Raw genomic sequence first — 18687 nt, 5'->3', positions numbered from 1 at the left:
AATTTGAGTTGATTTTTTGGGGGGAAAATTAGTTTCTACTCTGTGATGTGTCCTGTGAGCAAAAATTTAATCTTCTTTTGATTTTTAGAGTAATAATTTAGTCTCTAAATTTTTTATAGTTGGTAATAGTTTAATCTCTTAAATAGATCATAATTTAGTCCATAAATTTTAATATATAATAATTTAGTCATGGTAGTTTATCGATTTATAGTCTCTTTTTCAATATATATATATATATATATATGGAGAGACTAAATTATTGCCAATTAAAGTTAAAATATTAAATCCTGGCTTTAATGAAAGTTTGGGACACATATTTTTAGACCTTATACGTTATAAAATTGAACCTTAAAAATGGGGTGAAATCAGTACTCTCCTTTTTCTTAATTTTGCGGCTAAATCAGTTTAACATTTCTTTTTGTAGTTGACACAGAGATATTTTTATGAGTATCCATTATTATTTTTTTATTGTGTAAAGTATATTTATTTAAGTTGGATTGTACATTTTAAAATACAAAATTAAAGAACTGTTTGAAAACTATATTGTTTTTCGTTATTTGTTTTTTAAAATTATATTTATTTACTTTTTTTAGTATATTTTTAAAAACTAAAGTTTTAAATGTCGATATCGATGAATATCAAGATTTCAATTTTATGAAAATATTGATCATAAAATGTCGATATTGATGAATATTTCTAGAAAAGTTATAAAAATAAAAAAAAAATTGTAAAAAAATGTTTAAATTAACGAAGAAGTATTTTAACCTTTCTAAAAATTAGATTAATATTAATATAATGTATATAATTATATAATAGTAGTATTTTTGTTAATATTTTTCATATTTTGTCAATTATTTTGTAATTCCTAAATCTTAACAAAATTTTGTTAAGATAAAGAAAGTGGTTTTAAAGAAATTATATTTTGTGTCAAAAAAACATAGCTCAGCGCGGTAATTGACATATGAGGTTGTGACGGAAAAAAAACTATATATTTTGTTTTTTCAATTGCGGTTTGAAAGTGCTTTTAGAAATAATACAAAGAAACAAACAAAAAAAATTTTAGCCTAAAGGGAAAATTGCATTATCAATTATTTGCTGCAAATTTTAATGTGTGATTGGCCAAAAGAAGTTGTGTTGGCAGAGAACATTAACATTAAAGGTGACCATTCTATATGAATATATAGCTTCTGTAATTCTGTGAAGCAATTTAATTTCCACCTAATTTAGTCAAACAGGTGGCCCTTAAAAATAATTTCTTCAAAAGAAAAAAAAAACTAAAATTTTTATCTTAATTTAATTTCTTTGATTATATTTTACCATTTTTCTTAACAAATTTAGTATTTATATATGTACATGTAGCAACAATATTGTTGTAATTTCCCCTTAAAAAAATAACAAATAAAATTTAGCTGAACCACATTATGATTTGTAGATTTTGCAACCTAGAACAACTGTGTTCAAAATCATAATTTGTAGAACAAGGGGTATGATCCCTAAATTTCACATTTGATCTTAATGATTCTAATTTGTAATTATCATTTGAATAATAGGTTTTATTATTAATCAATTTTATCTCAAGTTAAACATGATTTGTTAAACTAGTCTATGTCTGAGAAATAAGATAAAAATGATATTTCGAAAATGAAGCCCGCTTAGACTACAATATTATTCTTTTTATTTAGAAAAATCCAACATTAATACAATAATATATATATCACATTTTGAAAAAAAAAAAAAAAAGGGCTGCAATAAGAACAAATATATAGAATAGGGTATGTAAATTTATAGGTGGGTTATATTGAATTAGCTATTAAATGCCAAGACTTGATAGGTACAACCAATATATAATATGAAGTGAAATAACAATCCACATCTATCTTTAATTTATCTAAGATTCTAGTATATATATATATACATACATATATATATAGGTTAATGTGGGCCAAAGTTTATATTATAAATACCCTAGAAGCTATAACAAAATTAAAGCATATACCAAATTTATATAATTCAAATACTAGCTAGTTACTTTTTGTTTAGTTAATATTGGATTATTAATATATGGTTTGTACTTTAAAATAGTTGTGTTTTGGTTTATATTCCTATTTTAAACTCTATACTTTTATGGTATTTTAGTCTCTAAACTCCTACACATTCTATTTTAAATTTTAAATTTTGTAAAAAACATTATTTTAATTTTTGTCTATAATTTTTTTCTTATCGATTATAGGGCTTTAAGCTCTTTAGTATCTGGTTCCATTTAATTTCTTTTGTTGACCTTTTATTAAAAATAAAATATATACATGAATAAACATTTTAGAATATCCCACTTCACATTTTGAGTACTAAACGAGTTAAAAGATTGTTATTAAATGATTAACAACAAATGGCAAAAATAATTTTTTTATAAAGTGTAAGTCTAAAATAGAAAACTAAAACATAATATTAAAAAATTTATGAACTAAAATGAAAGGCCAGATTATTTAAATTTGTTTACAATTTAAGAAAATATATAACTTATTAGACTAGGAGCAAATAAGCAATAATTTTACTCGTGAGATTAATTTGAAAGCGTAGTAGGTTCAAAATTAAACTATGTTTTATTTCTAATTGGTATGTTTGCCACACCCTTTAAAATGCTTACCAAATTTTAAAACCAAAAACTTTTTTCTTTCCTTATTTTTCAAAATTTGACTCAAATTTTAAAAATATTTCTAAAAAGTAAATAACAAAACAAAATAGGTGAAAATAGTATTTATAAACTTAATTTAAAAAAATATTAAAAAGAAGTCTTACGATCTCAATATTAGATAAAAACTTCACTGGCCAAATAGTTATCTAATAAATGGAGTCTTTAACTTTTCATTAATAAAACATAAGATTTAGTCTTGAACCTGACTCAACTAGTTAAAGCATCTATCTCCGACTATAGTTGTGAGTTTGAATTTTTACCTCCAAAATTAATAATAATAACAATAATAAAACATAAGATATATGAAACTTTTGCACAAAAAATTAAATTAATTAATTAAAAGAGACATGTGTGGTATAAAGGGTAGACACTCGGAATCATAGCAGGTACAGCTGGCTAGGCTAGCCCATCTGATTTTGACAATACAATAAAAACGTAATAAAATAAAAGCCTTAAGGCTTTGGGCCTAAATTTTTATGTGTGGGCTTGGTCCTTGTTATGGCCCAAACAATGGGCTTAATGCTCAAGTGGGCCTCCATGATTCGAATTGTACTTTAGGCTTTAGTACTAATTTAAATAATTCTCTTATAAAATTCATAGTTAACAAAGTTAACTACAATGTTATAATATTCTCAAACATGAATTACTGTTACAATTTCTCTAGAAATACAAACTTGAACATCTTCAAAGATGGTAAGAATTAACATTTTGGGCTTCAACGTTACTTTACTACACAAAAAAAAAAAAAAAAAGGCTTCACAGTATGATTGCGAGTGTTCGAGTTTAGAACCGAGGAGAATTAGGAGAAGAAATTTGTGTGGTCAAATGTGAAGCTTGGCTCCATTTCAACCTCACCAAATGGGAACTCTGAGCCAAGAGTTTGAGAGTTTAGAGCTGAAGTTGGTGAGGGAAAAGAAAGCTCAGATTTGTTTGCCTGCAACTTCTGATTCCCAACAAATCCTTCACTCAACCCACCTGAGGAGGCAGAGAAATAGCTCAACCCAGAACAAGATGTTGTTGGGGATAAAAATGAAGGAGGAAACTCGGCAAAGTTCACACCAACCGTCATCGATGCCGACTCGACATGGTCTGCAGCCTTGTAACTTGATGTGGGATCATAACTAAAAGCGGGAAACAATGTTGGTTCATGAGTGTCAAGATTTTCAGTTATGACTCTGAGGGATGCCCAAGAGTTCAAGAGAGCATCAGGTGAACTTTGCTGGTTTTGGTCAGGAACAGAGTGGCTCTGCTTTTGCACCAAATTTGGATCAATATTGCTACTGTTTGGTTGCTGAAACTCGGGTGCTGCTGATGGAGGACTGAGGTTGGTGACTTGGCTGCAAGTATGGTTTCCTCGGTACGTGATTTCGAAGACGGTCGGATCATCGTCGGAGCGTTGAACTTGTTTGGTTGCAAGACAACCTTGGAGGTTCTTGTGCGTGCATCTGTAATAGCCTCTGCTGGTGTGCAACAGACACATAACCATATAACCATTTTGCTGCAAAAATGCTTTAAAACAGCAAAATAGGCAAATAAATGTTAGAATAGTTAAGAGATCCAAAGATTTTACCTTGGATGTTTGGCACCAAGAATGTCTTTTTGACCATATTTCCTCCAGCAAAAGCCATCATCAAGAGAGCCTTCAGGGGCCATCCCTGGGCTAACTTGAAATTTCTGTGTCCAAGTTGGAAGACTGTTCCTACAAACATACAAAACAGGAAATATCTCAAAACTGTGAGATTTTAAGAACAGTTCAGATCATAAATAAGCTTTTGTTCAAAGTTACCTTTTGCGGGAAGCATTAATTCTCTGGTCCTGGTCCTTGAATTCACGGTCAGAGTCCTCACTCCTTGGACTTCCATTAGGGGATGATGGAGATTCAGATATTTGGATCCCAGTTGAGCTGAAAAATGAGAGTGCCTTTTCATAAGAAGATAAGATTTTCTGAACTAATAATTCACCATCTTCAGAAGGAGAAGCAGGCATGGATGATGAGGGTTGCACATTGAGATAAAGTTGGAGCTGCTTTGCCAATTCCTTCCCTCTAAGTAGCTCATTTTTCAGATTCTTCTGCTCCCATTCCCCAATATTCTCCATTTAATCACAACTGCCAAATTTATGTCCTCAAAGTTGGAGAAGAAGAAGAAGAAGAGTAATGCTATGAGCAAATGCTAGACAGCTAGGAAATGCATATATAAGGCTGACACCAGAAAGGTAGCATTAAAGTTTCAAAGGAAGGTGAGGAAACAATATAATGTTAGAATTAAAGCAAAGATATGAAATGGGTTGTGAGATAAAGTTGAAAAAACAGAGACTTTACAGTTTTACACTAGTGGGTATTGTGAAAGAGGAGCAAAAGATATGAATCCGAGTAGAGAAATGGAGAAAAGAGATGGGGAATCGTGAAGAGGAAGCAGGTGATGAAGGAGGCAATTTAAAAGAAAGCTCTGAATATTTTTGAATCCAAAGGAAAAGGAGGGAGAGAGAGAGTTTGACTCTCTTCAAAGGAGACCAGTCTTCGGTCGTAGATACATTGTTTGTAAATTGATTGAGAGATCAAAGTCCAATTGCTGACCAATTCCACTTAAAAACAGAGATTGGCCAAATTAAAACATAAAGGAGAATCTTTCCAAGTTTGATCAAAACAGTGTGTGTGATAAGATGGGAGTGATTTGTATATTACATCAAGGAATTAAGAGATCATTAAAAAAATAAGGAAAAAAAAGGAAGAAAGAGAGGTTCAAACTTCAAAGCCTAAATTATAATCCAAAAAAAAAAAAAATAACTTCTAACTTTGCAGCAATTCTTTCAAAAGTTTCGATACTACCTCTTCACAGTTCATAAAAGTTACAAAATTCTTATTGAACAAACATCAGTTAATATATTGAACGAAAATTAATGTAGTAGGATCTAGAATAATGTGTCAAATCAACGTGGAAGTCTGCTTGGATTAAGTCGGAAAAAGATTAACTAAAATTTTGAAAGAATAATAATATTTTTACACAAAAGCAAAGTTGGTGGATATGTATATTCTAATTTAAGGAGATTAAAAATGAGGGCATGAGCGCGTAAAGAGTAAAGATTACTCCCACGTTGGGTTGGAACTGGAAGTGATGGTGCCACTTTGACGTTTTCTTATCGAACCTTCCCTTACGTCTAGGCTGCTCAATTCACCAAATTATTAAACTTTTATTATCTTCGAAAAAGAAAAAAAAGAAAGACGAATTGGAAGGTAAAGGAAATGTTGAAAGTGTGTAGGAACCCAGAATCGCAATACTAAGAAATTGCAGAGTCAACGCGTCAAATTTTGGTTCTCTGCTTTTTCATAATCATAGCCGTGTGGGACTGGACACCATCCTAACATTTCACCTCTTTTATTACTATTAATTAATATAATCTCTACACTTTCTTCTTTCTCTTTGCAAATTTATCATACAAACAGTTTAGCAAGGTTGGAAATTATTCATCTTCAACAGGACCCAACTAATTCTCTTTCGACAGGACCAAACATAGGAAATACAAGATACAGATAGAAAAGATAACACCAAAGCTATACTAGTTCCTCTAAATGTAGACTACGTCTAGTCTTCTTCAACGGCAAGTTTTACTATAATATGGAGATTAGAATAGGATCTATCAAGATACCACAACACTCTAACGAACTCTACAATAATGATTCTCCGAATTCTATCTCTCTCACGCTCTAAAGAAGAACTGTTGTCGGGCTCTTCTCTCTTGCTTCACTCACATCATGGAAGGGGAAAATCTTCATTAGGATTTTGTTAGTTATACAAGCTAGTGTCAGAACCTTATAAATGGGCTCTATAGTGCTTCAAAAATAGCAGGATGTTTCAAGTCATAATACCACGACACTCTAAGGTACCATGAGGCGCCGTGGGCAGCGCCTAGGTGCTGCCACCTCGACTTCTTGGCACAATCATATGTGTGCATTGCTCCTTCACTCCCTTTCTCAAATTTCTTCAATCTGGGCTTCAACACCCTTCCAACAAGTCTTCTAAATGATTTGGGCTTTCACAAAAAACCCAACATTTTTCTTTTTTGTTTTTTTAGATATTATGCTTATAACTATTACGTAAATATTTGGTCTACAAATAATAGGCCGGGTTAGATTTCTCACCTCATGGTATGGACAGTTAGTAAGCTTTAATAAAAAAATAAAAAAAAAGTAGGAACAATGATGTAACATTCAAAAGTTGAAGGACCTAATAACTACAATATTGGAAACGCCTATTAAATTTTTCGAGGAAATAATTCTTTCCCTTCTCCAATTTCACACCCCTTTTCTAAATTCTAATAAGGACAAAAGAGAGAGAGAAATAAAGGAAATAATTGTAATTGTATGGCTGCCCTTTTAAGCAACGTGTAGGGCTCGAAACCATTACAGCCAGTTGGGTCCCATCAAGGTTGATACTCCAGAGCCAATTAGAACCACATGTCTGTCACTTACATAATCCATTAACTTCCCCAAAAATATCTTGTCCTCCACTCCTCTGCTGCCACGTAATCAACCCCTCTGCTCTAACAGTGACCACGTCACCTACGCTGTTTTAGTCCACTTTCCTTTGCCCACGTCGCTGCTCTCTTCACCGTTGATGGATCAGAAACCCCTTCATCACCGTCCCCTTTCTGTTAATTAAAACTCAGATTGTTTGTGGACACCGAAATTCATGCATATAGCAGACTCAGACTGACATTTTTAAGCTCCTTCTCTTACAATCCTGGGAAACAAAAGAAAATTCAAGCAAAAAATCTGTGCTTTCGCCAAACTTGGAATTACGTACTTTGATTTTTAAAAGGTTTGTGTTCTAAACTTGGTTCTTTTTCTGTCTGCTAAGTTGGTTGATGTTGTATCTACTGTTTGTTTTCTTTTTCTTTTGTTCTGTGAAATTCTTGTCTGCTATGGAATGCCTACAGAATCTTGATCTTTGTGGGAAAAGCAGCTATTTACTTGAACAATGGTTTATTGATCATTTGTTGAACTCTCGTGTGTCTATAACATGCATAAACAAGTAAATTTTAAAGCTTTGTAATCCCAGTTTCCAACAGTGAAAGACGATGAAGTTAATGTAGGTAGGACTTTTTGATGTTTACTTGTAAGGAAAACCAATGGCTTCAGATTGTTGTGGTGGTAGCTATGTACTAAACTAGAAAAGTGGCATCAATTTGAGCTGCGATGTCTATAGCTAAATGCAGCAAAATGGAAAGGGATACTTCTAAGATGCTTATGACTTGTTGGTGAACTGCCCCTGGGGAGATTTTAGTTCTCTCTGGTGAAGATTTTTGGCCAATGCGTTGTTTCAAGTCTAGGATTAGAGTAAATCCTAACAAAGAGTTGCATTTACCATTTATTGCAGGGTTCAGAAGCTTCCATATTAATTTCTTTTGCTTTTTTGAAGGCTACTTGGCATGGGAGTTGTGACTGTTTCGAGCTCGGCAGCACGAACTCCTCTTCGGCTGGGCGCAAAATTTTCCAATCACAATTCTACATTGAAAAGACCAACGATTGTGGCATTTAAAGCAGATAAGCACACTAACACTACTTTGGTCTCACCCCACGAGCAAGTAACCCTACCTGTGGAGAGTAATAACAGAACCAAGAAAAGATCAGGAAAAACTAGCAAGTCTTTGAAGAGAGTTAAAGCTGTCTTTACCGATGAAGCTTCTCCCTGTACTTCGGAAGTGGATTACAATGAGGCAGCTGCCAAACTTGAAAATATATTCAATCTTAGCCCTATGACAGATGATACTGATGTGGAAAGTAAAGATGGCAGGTTGAGAAGCGGTCAGCAGAGGAGGAAGAAATCAGACAAGAGATCAGGTGATGGCATTATCAGGAACCAGACTAAGAGGATTAAGCGACTAGATCTCGACAAGAGGATAGCATTGAAAAATAACAAGGAAGATAAAGCAGCTCCTTCATTAAAGAAACAAAAGGAGACCAAAAACGAGGCTGATGAGATTGATGATCTTGTTAGAGACTACTCTGCTTCAACTGACTTGGTTAGTTTAGACTGGAAAAAAATGAAGATTCCTCCAGTTCTTCCTTCATCGGAGCATACCCGTTTGTTCAAATTGGTTCAACCCATGAAGGTGAGGCTTCTCCTTCTGCAAGAAGTTTGATCATATTTGTTCTACACTAATATGAATGTAAGTTTGAAGTAAAGGCTATTCTTGTTCACTTCCTAGTAACGTTTTCCACTATCAGGCTCTTATTCAAGTACAAGAAGATCTGCAGAAAGAATTGGGCAGAGAACCAACTGAAGGTGAACTGGCGAATGCGACAAATATGAATGTGGTTCAAGTAAGGAGACAATTGGAGGTTGGTCGTGCTGCCAGAAACAAGCTCATCAAGGTAAGGATGATTTCCTTCCACAGTTAAAACATTATTGCTTCATGCTTCTGTACTACCATGACAGATTTCAGTATGGCATTCAAGAACTATGTTCAATGCCTTTAATTTAGGTTCCTAGAATATGTATTTATCTTCGGTAACATGTTGAAGTGCCAATAGATTGACTATAGCAGTAATCTGACTTATGTTATATGTGTGCTGCCTACTGTGGAAAGGATGGAACTAATGATTATATCTTACATGTGTTGCAGCATAACCTTCGCCTTGTATTGTTCGTGATCAATAAATACTTTGAAGATTTTGCAAGTGGCCCGAAATTTCAAGACCTTTGTCAAGCAGGAGTCAAGGGACTCATTACAGCAATTGATCGCTTTGAGCCAAAGAGGAGATTCCGACTGTCAACCTATGCTTTATTCTGGATAAGGCATGCTATTATTCGGTCAATGACTCTCTCAAGCTTCACACGCGTCTCATTTGGACTTGACTCGGTAGGTTCTTAATCAACTGTGGCTTTTTCGTACCTTACTTCTCTATATTAGCAATGGATTACTCTCATTCCTAATCGTCATACTACTTTCAAGTCATAACATCACATTGTCGCTGCTATATGTAGAACAACCAAAGAAGTTATTACCTTAAACAAGAGGAAACAAAGAGCAATACCAGAAGGGTAATAGGGAATATTTAGACTTTGAAGGAAAACTAAAATGTCTAGAGGGCTTGATCTTGACACCTCTAAGAAATAATTACATAAGAAAATAGAAGATTGGAAAATAAAAGACCAAGAAAAATTCGGAGGTCTAGATTCTAGCCACTATCTAAAGGGGAAGGAAGGTTCTCTTTCCATCTAGTTGTATTTCAAAAGGGAAGGTTTGTCTCTTTAAATTTAGTAGCTCTGCATTTGGACTGGCTGAATTAGCAATCGTGCTAAAGTAGCAGGAAATTTTATGAAGCAAGCTTACAAGAATAGAGTACAAGAATTTTTTTACCGTTCCATATTGACGTTAATTTAATAGTTGAATTGAATCTGTTCATTTTGCTGTATTTTGAATCCAAAACATCGCTTAAATGGTTCCTTGCACACATGGTGGCATGGATTATTGAGATTGGACCTTCTCTAGTGCAGGTAAGAGTTGAAATCCAAAGAGCTAAACTTGAGTTATTATTTGAGCTTCATAGATTACCAACAGAGGAAGAGATAGTTGCAAAAGTTGGCATCTCACCTGAGAGGTATCTTGAAGTAATGAGGGCTACGAAACCTGTTTACTCTCTCCACTCTAGGCATGCAACTACATCAGAAGAGTTTATCAATGGGATCACTGATGTAGAAGGTGCTGGAGGTGACAACCGGAGGCAACCAGCTCTTCTGAGGCTTGCTCTTGACGATGTGGTAATTTCTTTTTAATCTTGTAGACACATTTCTTTCCTCATCCAAACCAATTCATTAATCATCTGACAAAAATCTCCAATCTTCTACAATGGCTTTTGCATACAGCCAGAGACACTTTCTTCCATATTTGAAGAGAAATATGTGTCATCTTTGCTTCCATGATTTAACTTGTGAAATATATTTGGTAAAATGTCTTGTTTGAGATGTAACTGACTTGAGCTACACTACACTATTTGTCCCAAATCAACATAAACGTAGACTGTTGTAGTGACATGAACCTCCCTTCTGCTAGATTTCTTAGGCATTCCTGACTTAGGTTTACTTTTAACTCAAATTGTTCATCATATCAGTGGATACGAACTACTCTTTCTGCTGCATTATTTGATGGGATGCGTCGTGATGCCTTAAACTGTCCATATTTATAATCCTTAGTAACTTGTTGTGATAACTCTCTTCCAGCTTGATTCTCTTAAGCCTAAGGAGAGCTTGGTGATCAGACAAAGATATGGTCTCGATGGCAAAGGAAACCGAACATTAGGTGAGATAGCCGGAAATTTAAATATTTCAAGAGAAATGGTTCGAAAGCATGAAGTCAAAGCTCTCATGAAGCTGAAGCATCCTGCAAGAGTGGATTATCTTCGTCGGTACTTAATCTGAACTGATGAGAACATCATGCTTTGTTTCAATGATCTTGTACTCTGGATAATTTCCTATCGCCAAAACATCTCGAGGGGCAAGAGATATGTACCATATATTTGTAACTACTTGAATATAGAAACCTCACACCATATGATTCATATTTTAACGGACATACAATTGGCAGCTCTGCTACTTTCATTTCGGAAGATGGCAGTTTGATAGGAGAAGAACAGCAACTAAACAACAGGAATGGTTATACTCTTGTATACATAGCATGTGATATAAATATATATACTGTTTATAACATTACACCCTTTTGACCGTTTTCTAAGTTTTTTGCAGCAGAAACCATGCAAAGGAAAGATCAGAACCTATGGTTTTTTGTTTCATTTTTCCTCTTTAGAGGAAGAAACTTCTTTAGCCATTAGTATCAACTGGAAAATGGCCACAACTGTTTCTTTTTAAATTTGTCTAGAGTTGGGAGTCACTGAAATTACCTATATAAAATTGTTGGAAATGAATTTATTCTCTTCCCAGAAAAATAATCCTCGTGGAGATAAGATCTTTTTCACTGGAGGAGGGAAGAAGAACAATCCTTCTTCAGATATATCTCCTTGATTAGAAAAGAGATAAAAAGGAAAAGGAAAAAATTGAAAACTTTTTAGACTGAACACATGATAAATATTCTAAACGGATGAACGTTCAATTCACCCAAGACCAAGAGATTTCTTATATGAATTAAATATGGAATGACCACAACTTACAATCATGCGGCTTCATTAAAACGTAAAGTTTGAAAATGATATTACCTTCGTGGTTTCAAAAAAAAGAAAAAAAAAAAGAGCTGGCTCTAATTGTTAAAAACTAACCTAGGTTTATTTTAATCACTATCAAAATTGTAGATATCATTCTTCTAAGCCATTAATTAAAACTAAATCTTGAAAAGTAACCTTATATTTTAGTGAAAAGCGTGTATAATTTGCAGTCATCCCATTTCAATCAATTTTCCATTTCCCTTTCATAGACAAATCTATATGTTCAACCATTCCATAGAGACATCTATAATAACAAAAGCTTCAGTGTTGGCTCTATTTATCTACACATCGTCGTCTTGTTTATTCTCTCTCTCTCAGACAGCATTTGTGGCTTTCATCTCATAGTTCCCAGTTCAAAGAAACTGGAAATTTCTTGCCTTTCCAAATGGGGATTCTAATGTTTCCAAAAATTCTGCGGTTTCTAGATTTGAAGACATCGTAACTAAAGGATTTAATGGTTGAGAACCTGAAGTAGGACTTGGAAGTTAAGAATAGATTAAAAAATAAATTTATCTTCCTGTAATATCTTGATATCTCCTGTTGTCTCATATAAATTAAATTGGTTTTCAAATCTATACTTGTAGTTGAGAGGGTTGAATACACATTGACAATATTAAATTTACCATCACCTAACAGTCTAAACTTTTGATTGAGTCTTGTGATAGCTGAACCATTATGACCAAATTTCTCTCTCATATAAAAGAGATGATAAGGAATGATTCACTCTAACAATGGAGTGGTATTTCATTGAAGTTACTTTCACTTCAACGATCAAGATTAAAAGGGCTTTGGATCTTTCGGAGATCAAAAGAGAAAACAGAGCTAAAATTTGAGCGGCAGTAATGAATACATTGTCTGAAATGAGGGTTCTATTTTAAAGATGTAGGTGGACCAGACCATTGGATCTTATACTAAGTGAAGTTTGTACACATGCCTTTGTAAGATTTGACATGGCAGACTTGATTACGAAGAATGTTACAAATTGACTTTGGATTCAATTCAAGAGATGTCTCACGTCTACAACTCCTTGGAAAGATTTCCCAACTGAAAAAGGAAGTTCGATTGGAACACGAAATTATCCACTGCACTCTTATTTCCCATTTTGGAAAAGAATTCCTTCTCATATAAGCTACCTGAATTGCTTTGCTTTTCAGCTTGCTCTGTTTCATAAGTAGTCATGCCACTGTCCCATTAGACTGAAGGTGCACACCCTACTCACAAGGCAATTATGAACCCACATAGGTCTGCTTCGGTTGATAGATAAGAAGATTCTAAATCGACCTTCAACCTGATGGAAACTTAAAATGGTTATAAAATGTCATTGAAAAGAATGAGAACATAAGTTGGGTTGAAAGATTTTGCAAGATGAAGAGGTTTTCTAGTAACTTTCTTGCAAATTTCTGATACTTGCGTCAATCTAAGTTGGTATCCTTCGCCATTGCAAGCATAGGCCAAAATATATGTCGGTGCCAAGTATTTTACTAATACTTCTATATCCCGTAATCCAAAACATGAAGGACAAAGTGCAGCGATATCTATCAGCATTCACATTTTCCACTATTTTAAGAGTTGAGATGCAAAATATAAAGATATGCTCACGGAATGGGTTTGTATAGCGGAGTTTATTTATCTCAAACTGAATGGTAGGAACTACATAAGCTCAAACTTCCAAAACCTGCCTCTTAAACTATAACTTTTACAAAATCAAATTATCATAAGTCAAACACACAGGCCGCGTAAGCACAAGCACAAGCTACATACACCTAAACTTCTAAGACTTCCTGCTTTACACAATCCAAACACAGATTTCTCAACTGCACGGCACAAACTCAAACTTCTCAAATCTATCAATAGAATGTTCCTCTCAACAGTTAAGCATGTCTAGAGGTGGAAAAAAAGGAATGTCAAATATTTCAGAAGATTATATGGCCCTCGTTTCCAGATCACATACAAACATGGTGATATACTCCAGCCAACATTACGTGAAAAGTAAAATATCCACCAATTGACAGACATTACTTTAAATCCAGATATGGTTCGTCCAGTTTCACTACCTGAAACTAGTAACGAAAATAATCAACCAGTATACTCGTAATGCCTCTTTGTGTACAGCCATAAATCCCTACACTACCTAGCCAAAATACTGGAAACCGGAGAAGAATAACTTCTATACTTCTTATTCATGAATGAGTGTAGAATTCCCTTACAAAGCATGGGGTGCTTCAGCTACGGAAGACAGCAGCCTATAATTTTAAAGACAATGAACCAGCAAAGGGAGTAATTGTGAAATGTGTATATGAGAGAGTAGTACAACTGCCAGTTTGACTCCGAAACATTGAAGATCCAGAAGTCTTGGTGCATGTGCGTAATATCACAGCAAATCTTGCCCCCACCATTTGCCATTCATATCAATCTTTGAATTATTTCTTAAACTATAGGCTCAGTCCAATCCTGAATAGCAAGCCGCTCTGATACGTCAGCAAGAGATTTGAGATTGCATTTGATCAACGTTTCTACAACGAAGCAAGTCTCATCCTTTGTGTTTCCTTCAGGAGTGTCCACCACAAATGACTCGATGACAAGAGTCCCTGGCCTTCCTTCTATGATCTCTGGATGAAGGGAAATAATAGAAGAGTAGTTCTGGAAGAAAAGGAAAAAGAAAGTTGGTTGAATTATACATGAAGCACGAAAAGGACCAACAGAACAACAGTAGGTATTCTTCAATTGAGGCATTTGACCATGCACTACTCCACTAGGAGACTTCTCTTCTATTCTACTAAGAAATCTTATAGAAAATAAAGGGCGTTGGTTAGTTCAAATAATGAGAAGTCTTCCCAATATAACTGCAAATTATTCAAATTCCTAGTCGCATATGTGATCCAGAGGTCTATTTGAGCCATAACCCTCCCCCATTTGTGAAATGTGCGAGACAAGCAAATTGCCACCAAAGCACTTGATTATCTGGTAAAGTACCGCATCAAGAATGTTCAAAGAATTTAATTGGTTAATAATGCAGAATTTCATAATCTGTGAAGTACACATGTAATTCCCCAACTTTGATATATCCATTAGTTTACCTACTTGTCATCAGTTAGGCACCCATAGAATTCCTGTGGAGTTTAACTAGAACCCAGAAGAGTTTTCAAGACTATAAAATATATAAGATTTGGTAAATGATGCACCTCATGAATTTTTTTTTTTTTTTTTTTTTTGGTAGGAGCACCTCATGAATATGACCAACATGCCAAAGCAATTTAAAACTGAAAAAAATATTTGTGATCCAACACCTCGTCTGAGTAAATAGCAATATGCAATGGAAAAAGAGTAGCGTACCCTAAGCCTGTGATCGCCACCAACTATCCTGATGCTGAGAATATGTTTATCATCATCAAGGAGTTCCAACCTTTCTGTGCTTGTGGTGGCTGGGAGCCCAGACTTGACATCAACTTCTCTGAGACTTCCAATCTCAAGATTCCCCTGGACTACACACCTGCTTATAAATGGCTTGTACTTTTGAGGTTGATCAAATCTTCGCACCAAGGACCAAACCTGGTGACAATTAAATTAGAACGTGCACGTCCCCAAAAGAATCAGCTGAGCGTGAAAGAAATATTTTGATAATCAAGTTATAAAAACATGATAGTGCAGTTCTACACTAATTGAAATTTGATTTCAATGTTAGTTAAATTTGATTTTCTCCAAGTTTTCTCTCTCTTTTAGCAGTTTTAAGTAAGAGCTGGTCTTTCAGCTTGATTAACATGCACGATTCCAGAGTCCTTATATGCGTATTATTAATTTTCCAATATCCTGGTGAAAATATATCACTAAACCTCGCAAGTTAGTGATCCAAAATCAATTGGCCCAATTCTTAGGACTGGCTCAGTTCATCTGAGATCTCTATTCCTTCACATTCGCAACAATAGATCATTTTCAAATACAGTAGACAGTTATATATCTAAACTTTTGGCAACATAGTAGACTTAACAACACTAGCAAACTCCAAAACAAACAAGCCACAGATCTGTGATTTTACCAGCTTTTGAAAAAGGGGAAAAAAAGGGTAGGCAAACATTTTTTAAAAGTTCCAATTTGAGTATGAGCCAATATATCGAAAATATTAAATTTTCCGTAACTTATGAGTTCAAAGTTTTTGGATCTAACTGTGATCTAATGTAGTATAGTATTAAAGCAGGAGGCCCTAAGTTCATCTAAAAAATCTTATCTTTCTATTTTATAATAATCCAGAGGTTGAGCTTCGTGCTAATATTCGAGTATACAAATGAAGAAAGGAAAATGTCGAGAATTGGTTGGAAAAATTATATTTACCCAAGCTCAAGTTAAAATTTTGGGTTTAGTAGTAATTTAAGTAGATTAGAAAATTAAACTATACATGAAATCCTTATAACTATATGTCTACTACTCTGCAGAAACAGAGATAAGCACTAAACAGAATTTGACGATGATTCTATTCATAAAACCACAAAACAATGGAAATACTCGAGATCTCTAGTAAATGATGCACGAAAAAAACGCGCAAAAAATTATTAAAGGACCGAATTTTGAGGAAGAAAATGCCTAACAGAGAGTTCAAATCCCGACCCACCAAGGATTTACCATTTCACAATTTACAAATATGCACGTAGACGAAGAACAGAAAAAGAAAAGCGCACTACAGAAAACATAAATACAAAAAAATGTATACCGTACATGTAAAATCTATACCCAATCACATCGAAGCAACACAAATTCCACACACGCACATGAACAACCACATCGGAAGAGAGAAGAGAGGAATCTTACAAGGGGAACAGGGGCTTTGATGTGCTTGACGAGCACGGAGCTACACTGGTTGGCAGCAGGCTCGTGCCTGTGATGCCTCCTAATGTACTCCCACTCCAGGCTACTAAATCCACCATTCCCACTCATTTTCGAAATTGACCCTCTCTTCCGTAGTCGAGGCAAGGAATAAGGGAAGCCACAAATCAACAGTAGCTCAAACCTAAAGAGGGTTCATGGTTTTCCGTACAACGATCGGAAACCAAGTCCAAGCGGTACTCGTTGTCATTCGAGTTTCCGAAGGTAAGGGTCGATCGGAATTCCACCGGAGCTCAGATCGCCTTGGGCGACAAAACGACGGCGAGGATAGAAATGCCCTCACTCCTCAGTCAGTGGGCTGCTGCTGCATAGGCAAAGGCAAGCAGACAAGAAATAACCTCAAGTTTCTCTATCATCCATCCTCATCCCATCTCTTCAAAATATAATAAACCCAACAACAAAAAGTTTCAAGTATGTATTAATATAAGATGAGAGCAAAAAAAAATCTTGGGGTTAATTAATTATAGTTCTACTCCTACCCAGTAATCTAACTTTTTTGCCTAATAATCTTTTCTTTTTCATTTTAATTTTAGTTTTAGAAAATGACATCTTGTAATCTTACTTTTATTACACAAAATGTTGTTAAAAAGTTCACTTTTTTCACTATTACAATGTTGGTTTTCAATCGTAGATTAGAACTAATTGGCAAAAAACAAAAAAAAAAAAAATCAAAATTAATGAACAAATCTCAAATTGGAAAAGTTGTTCTTTTTTTTAGATAGAATGAGATCTTTCTATTAAGAAATCAAGTAAAGTACAAAATAAATTTCAATTGATTTGATCAATCTAAAAAGTTAACGTGCAAAATAACTTAGAATGTCAAAAGATTTAACTAATATTTTGTATAGTTTGTTATGGCGACTCTTAACACTTAAGCAAGTGATGAAAAACAAAAGAGAGAGATAAAAAAGGGAGAAAAAGCATGAAAGAATGTGCATCTTGAATAATTGTAAAGACCTCCATTCATAAAGGGAAGAATTCCACTTCTCTTGGACCATTTTATGAGTAGATTTCTTCTACACAAGGTTGAAGAATCGTAATCAACATTAAACGTTTTTCTGATGAACCAAAAGAAAACGCACATGAAGATAAGATAAAGTCATCACGGGGTTGGAAGAAACCTACTAAATATGGCAAGCATAGAATTTTCCCTAGTTTGAGTTGAAAAAGTTGTAAAATTTTTTAGCATGCTGCATCCAATCCATGAAAGCATGATCGAAGTCTTATTGCTCTGAGTATTGACAAATAATAAAGTAAAAGCTTAGGAGAATAAAAGCATTACATTTCCACATTATTTACTTATTCATTCTAAAATGCATCTGTAAAATATCCATGAAGAAATTCATTCTCATCAACATCCAATCAAAATTTCTCTCTTTCTTCATGCTTTAAAACTTCCCTTTCTCTTCAATTTCTATGAGATCAGATAATGTGAATTGGAGGAGTAATATGGTAAGTTTGGTTGGAAGTGAGCTTTCTTGAAAGAAACAAACTGCCAAAAGAGTATGGATTTTCTCATGTGTCATTGTCAACCAATGACAATAAGTAAACATTTCTAGAAATAGCCCAAAACTCATCCAATTTGAACACTAAACCTATAACTTCAATCTTGTAGTGTTGTGCCATTTCTCAAGTTCATGCATTGCATTGCATCATTATGCTTCTTTAAACCACAAACTCTATCATTCATCTGTAATTAAAGCTTTCCTAAGATAAATATTATCCACCAATAGCCTCCCGGAGGCTTTATAGGAACCATCAACTTATGTTTACCAAAAATATCAAACTTATCCATAACAATCAGAAATACAATACCACAACAGTCATGGATATGGAGTAGTATAGAAGGATTGAAACTTTTCCACAAATTCTCAAACCTAACTCCAGGTTTACGGATAACTTT

General features: G+C 34.3%; 3 protein-coding genes across 7 annotated transcripts; 1 reads left to right on the top strand and 2 right to left on the bottom strand.

Moving 5' to 3' along the window:
* Positions 1–3285: 3285 nt before the first annotated feature.
* On the bottom strand, positions 3286–5326 carry LOC111011439 (putative WRKY transcription factor 53). 4 transcript variants are annotated; one of them, XM_022285193.2, is made up of 3 exons: positions 4479–5326; positions 4263–4385; positions 3286–4152 (listed from the first exon to the last, which is right to left on the bottom strand). In XM_022285193.2, the coding sequence occupies exons 1-3, from the start codon at positions 4787–4789 to the stop codon at positions 3492–3494; spliced, it is 1095 nt and encodes a 364-aa protein (XP_022140885.1). In that variant the 5' UTR covers positions 4790–5326; the 3' UTR covers positions 3286–3491. The 4 variants fall into 4 exon arrangements, with proteins under 4 accessions (XP_022140885.1, XP_087974745.1, XP_022140883.1 ...); XM_088118619.1 differs by having other exon boundaries at positions 3289–4149; positions 4479–5310; XM_022285191.2 differs by having other exon boundaries at positions 3289–4152; positions 4263–4391; positions 4479–5307.
* Positions 5327–7349: 2023 nt separating this feature from the next.
* SIGE (sigma factor E) lies at positions 7350–11403 on the top strand. Of its 2 annotated transcripts, none has more exons than XM_022285249.2 (6): positions 7350–7509; positions 8110–8803; positions 8919–9065; positions 9317–9553; positions 10192–10455; positions 10915–11403. In XM_022285249.2, the coding sequence occupies exons 2-6, from the start codon at positions 8120–8122 to the stop codon at positions 11110–11112; spliced, it is 1530 nt and encodes a 509-aa protein (XP_022140941.1). In that variant the 5' UTR covers positions 7350–7509; positions 8110–8119; the 3' UTR covers positions 11113–11403. The 2 variants fall into 2 exon arrangements, with proteins under 2 accessions (XP_022140941.1, XP_022140943.1); XM_022285251.2 differs by having other exon boundaries at positions 7353–7509; positions 8068–8803.
* A 2661-nt stretch (positions 11404–14064) lies between these two features.
* On the bottom strand, positions 14065–17401 carry LOC111011483 (abscisic acid receptor PYL8). The gene is made up of 3 exons (XM_022285255.2): positions 16710–17401; positions 15243–15458; positions 14065–14549 (listed from the first exon to the last, which is right to left on the bottom strand). The coding sequence occupies exons 1-3, from the start codon at positions 16833–16835 to the stop codon at positions 14337–14339; spliced, it is 555 nt and encodes a 184-aa protein (XP_022140947.1). The 5' UTR covers positions 16836–17401; the 3' UTR covers positions 14065–14336.
* Positions 17402–18687: the final 1286 nt, after the last annotated feature.

The sequence above is a fragment of the Momordica charantia genome (genome assembly GCF_013281855.1).
Source record: "Momordica charantia cultivar OHB3-1 chromosome 10 unlocalized genomic scaffold, Mcharantia_2.0 BLBB01000010.1, whole genome shotgun sequence".
Taxonomy (NCBI): Eukaryota; Viridiplantae; Streptophyta; class Magnoliopsida; order Cucurbitales; family Cucurbitaceae; genus Momordica; species Momordica charantia.
This window is presented reverse-complemented; position numbering and strand designations above follow the sequence as displayed.

What these genes read in the sequence shown, in the direction of transcription:
- SIGE (XM_022285249.2), top strand. Translation starts at nt 8,120, where the DNA reads ATGGGAGTTGTGACTGTTTCGAGCTCGGCAGCACGAACTCCTCTTCGG. An exon ending in CCAGAAACAAGCTCATCAAG is followed by an intron (nt 9,066 to 9,316) that starts GTAAGGATGATT and finishes CATGTGTTGCAG; the next exon opens with CATAACCTTCGCCTTGTATT. An exon ending in TCTCATTTGGACTTGACTCG is followed by an intron (nt 9,554 to 10,191) that starts GTAGGTTCTTAA and finishes TCTCTAGTGCAG; the next exon opens with GTAAGAGTTGAAATCCAAAG.
- LOC111011439 (XM_022285191.2), bottom strand. Translation starts at nt 4,789, where the DNA reads ATGGAGAATATTGGGGAATGGGAGCAGAAGAATCTGAAAAATGAGCTA. An exon ending in ATTAATGCTTCCCGCAAAAG is followed by an intron (nt 4,392 to 4,478) that starts GTAACTTTGAAC and finishes GTATGTTTGTAG; the next exon opens with GAACAGTCTTCCAACTTGGA. An exon ending in CTTGGTGCCAAACATCCAAG is followed by an intron (nt 4,153 to 4,262) that starts GTAAAATCTTTG and finishes GTTGCACACCAG; the next exon opens with CAGAGGCTATTACAGATGCA.
- LOC111011483 (XM_022285255.2), bottom strand. Translation starts at nt 16,835, where the DNA reads ATGAGTGGGAATGGTGGATTTAGTAGCCTGGAGTGGGAGTACATTAGG. An exon ending in TCAAAGCCCCTGTTCCCCTT is followed by an intron (nt 15,459 to 16,709) that starts GTAAGATTCCTC and finishes AATTGTCACCAG; the next exon opens with GTTTGGTCCTTGGTGCGAAG. An exon ending in GTGGCGATCACAGGCTTAGG is followed by an intron (nt 14,550 to 15,242) that starts GTACGCTACTCT and finishes CTTTTCTTCCAG; the next exon opens with AACTACTCTTCTATTATTTC.